This window comes from Camelus ferus, chromosome X (assembly GCF_009834535.1).
Source record: "Camelus ferus isolate YT-003-E chromosome X, BCGSAC_Cfer_1.0, whole genome shotgun sequence".
Lineage (NCBI taxonomy): Eukaryota > Metazoa > Chordata > Mammalia > Artiodactyla > Camelidae > Camelus > Camelus ferus.
In genome coordinates, this window is record NC_045732.1 from 91,006,561 (window position 1) to 91,010,636 (window position 4,076).

The window sequence follows — 4,076 nt, forward strand, 5'->3', positions numbered from 1 at the left end:
TTTGTATTTTTTAAGGACTAGTAGAATGCTTTAAATGACCCAATTTTAGTTGTTTTGAAACCAATTTTTGTAATGCTTATAGTTTTTTTGTTTGTTTGTTTTAGGAAGGGGCCATTGTTCCACCCAAATAGGTTGCTGTTGGGTCCATGTTAGAGCAATGGGAATAATACTTGGGATAGTAGCAGCAGCCCCTATTAAAAAGGATCAATCTTTAAGGTCAGGCTTTACTGAGCAAGAAGGTCCTTGCCCCATAGAGTGCAGGGTATTGGTAATATTAAAGGAGTTACAAAGGCTATTTTATTTTTAGGCCCTCAGACCTTTAGTGGGTGAGAACTTATTTTAGGTTCCATCAGTCTATCAACTCCTTGATAGTAACATCAGATTTGTGTTTTTGCCAATCAAAAGGCCAATGAAAACTGGAAATAGTTTTGTCTGCTCTTGTGTCTAATAACCCTGTAAATAGCTTTCCTTGTATTGAACCTGTTAAAACAGGTCTGTTATCAGTTAATGAATGTGTCCAAAAAGCTCACTGTCCTGTATGTCTGAAGCCCTTATCTCCTTTATTATTTTCAGCAAATTTTTGAGCAGGTAAATAAGGTATCAAAATAATTTGAGCAATTTGAGATTGCTTAGGAATAATGTAGTAAGAAGAGGTATGAACCATAATTTTAATTTCTCCAGTATAATCATTATCAATAACACCAGGTAAAACTGTTAACCCTTTTAAGCCCATAGATGATCTCCCTATTAGCAATCCAAAATACCTAGAAGGTAAAGGTCCCTAAACTCCAGTAGAGATTAAGTAGGTTTTATTACTGTCGTTTATTAACTCATTATCAATAGTCATTAGATTTAAACTTGTGCTCCTGGGGGAAGCTGTGATGAGGTCAGAAATGGTGAGATGGGACTTTGGCTGATAGTGATTTCCTATACTTGTTTTTGAGGGGCACTTGGGAGGGTGCCCTGCTTTGAAATAGCTTTTAACAATTGCTGCAGAATATGGAAATAAATCTTTTGCTGTACTGTCAGCTGCTGTCCCATGGTTATATTGCAGCGTGCCTGATAGGCTGAAAATCCCCGAAATAAATTTGTTCCCTTACTTACATGTAGTCGCCGCGCTGATATCATGCTGCTGCTTAGTAAGCTGTTGCTCCATGAATATTTCTCGGCATGCCTGACAGGCTGAAAAGTCCCTGAAAATTTCCTTAGTTCCACTTACGTGTTTGCCAAGTCTGATATCACGTCGGGGTCACCATATGTCGGTGGCACGATATCATGTACACATGAACACCGTGTGGAGAGAAGTGAAGCCGTTCTCTGTTTATTGATTCTTGTAAAAGGATTTATATAGAACATGCATGGTGCCTCACATATCATCTAAGTTATAACAATGTTAATAATTTTAAGCTATTTAGGTTTCCAGGCTCCAGGTTCTCAGGCTCCTGCAGTAAGCACAGGATGTTACATGATCAAAGACAGATTGTTTTAAAGTTCATCACAAAACTTCATTAAGTAGGCCATCTCTTATCCAGCCAGCTATGTGACATTTCTCACAGCTTGTTTATTAGTTCAGCCCATGGCTTATTCTCTAGAGCCTTCAGGCGGGGGCCTCCAGTCCACAAATGACAAATGCTGGAGAGACTGTGGAGGAAAGGGAACCCTCCTACATTGCTGGTGGGAATGCAGTTTGGTGCAGCCAGTGTGGAAAACAGTATGGAGATTCCTCAAAAGAATAGGAATAGACTTACCATATGACCCAGCCATCCTTCTCCTGGGCATATATCCAGAAGGAACCCTACTTCGAAAAGTAGGTGGAAGTTCTTTATCCTTCCTGTTGGAAATAGAAAAAAATACATTTAAAACTAATTACCTTACTAAAATATTGTTTAATATTTCTACCTGTTTATTTTTACAAGTCAGTGTTGTTTAGATAAGTCTCCATGGGCTATTCATGTTTTCTAGGACTCTTTCTTCCTAATTATTTTTCTTAGGACATCTTTCACATCCTTCTTTCTCAACGTGTAAATGAGAGGGTTCAACCTAAGGGTTACAACACCATAATATGCAGAGATAACTTTACCCTGGTCTTGATATGCTTTTGAGTAAGGTTTCAGGTACATGTGGATGGCTGTCCCACAAAATATGGTGATCACAGTCAGATGGGATCCACAAATGGAGAAAGCTTTGCGCCTGACTTCTGCAGAGTGGATCCTCAGCATGGCAACCACAATGTGAGTATAGGAGATGAAGATGAAGGTGAAGGGTAGGGCCAATGTGAATATACTGATGACCAAACCCAGAAAAGTCTGACTGGGATTTCTGAGCAGATGAGCTTCAACAGGGACTGTACCTCACAGGTAAAATGGTTGATGACATTGTCCCCACAAAAATGGGCAGGAATTGCAATGATTGGTATTATTGCTAAAAGGAAGGCACTAGCCCAGTTCACCATGGCCAAGTGTAGGAAAACCTGGTTCTTCATAATTATGGGGTAATGAAGGGGATTGGAGATTGCAATAAATCTATCATAAGCCATGACAACATGAAGGAAGTACTCTGTCATCTCCAGAAAAAGAGCAATAGTCATCTGAGCATAACAGCTAATATAGGAAATGGTAGGGTAGTCTCTTAACCCATTGAGTAACAAAAAGGGCACTGACTTGCTAGAGTAGCAGATATCAAGGAAGGACAGGTTTTTAAGAAAAAATACATTGGAGTGTGAAGCTTCCCATCTACTCTAATCACAACAATGATGAGACTCTTACCCACCAATGTGATCAGGTAGACTGCTACCATGGTGCGATAAAAGGCAATCTGGGCTTTTGGATGATGGGACAAACCCACCAGGATGAACTCTGTCACTTTGCTGGCATTATCAGGAACCAGAATATTCATTTTGGTCTATCTGCTGAGGAAGAAGAAATTTAAATCATTTTAATTTTGGAAACATTTATTGAGTGCTGTATCCTCACTACTTTATCAGGTACTACTACTAGGAAGAGATGTCTACAAAACAAGTGATGCTGTTTATAAGTTTATGTTCTAATCTGGGAGATAAAACATTCATACACCGCACAAGATTAATTTGCAAGGTAGCCCAATCCATTGTGAGTCTTGATCCTTCATCTATAAATGAAAGAGTCTGGACTCCACCTGAAACATATTTTGAACACTCCTCTTAAAGAAAATGTGCTAATTTACTGCTTTAATACAATCAGATCCCTGAATCACAGAATTGTTAATTGTTCTTTCCTGCTATGAATATTAGCCAGAAATACATCTTTAGCTGGTTCATATCCATGACATACAATATGTGTCCAGTCCACTCTCATTTTTTCCTTAACCTACACAACCAATTAATCACTGAGTACTATTGGCTGATCCTCCTATATATTTCAAATCTACCTACAAATTCCCATGTTTATAGCCATCACTTACCTAGTAAAAGCCACTATCATCTCACATCTGGACTAATACATGAGCTGTCTAGTAGGTCTCTCAAATTCCATTCTTGCCTTTCTATAGTCTATTTTCCACACAGAAGCCAGAGAGATCTTTTACAAACATATGTAATTTTGACCATATCCTTCCAATGCTTAAAAGCACTCTAGGGTTTCTAATTACACTTAGAATGTAATCTAACCTATTTATCATGACCTACAAGACTCTAAATCATCTGACCTTAACTTTATCTTGTGCTGTCTCTTCTTGTGCTGACAATTTTTTTAGCCATACTGTATTTATGAAGAACTCTAAGCTTGTTCCTACACCAGGACTTTTTCACATTGTGTTCTTTCTGCTGGAAATATTCTTCCTACCTTCTTTGCTTGGTAAATCCCTAGTCATCCTTAATATCTTAGCCTAAAAGGAACTTCATCAGAAAAGCCTTCCCTAACCTGACTAATTTAAATCAGATCTCTTTGTTAAAATTGTTCATAGCAGTCAGAACTTTGCCTGCATTGTCCTTATCACAATTTGTATTTATATATTTGTGTGATTATTTGATTTCTGCTATCTTACTATATTAAAACCTCTAGGAAGAAAGAGTCTCTGACTGTCCTATGTACTGCCTTATT

The 4,076-nt window shown here is 38.2% G+C and overlaps 1 protein-coding gene across 1 annotated transcript; it reads right to left on the reverse strand.

The window, feature by feature from the left end:
- Positions 1–1,958: 1,958 nt before the first annotated feature.
- LOC116661891 (olfactory receptor 13H1-like) lies at positions 1,959–2,895 on the reverse strand. Its single transcript, XM_032474721.1, is given in 3 exon segments — positions 1,959–2,302; positions 2,305–2,737; positions 2,794–2,895. Coding segments are annotated over 3 exon segments (879 nt in total).
- Positions 2,896–4,076: the final 1,181 nt, after the last annotated feature.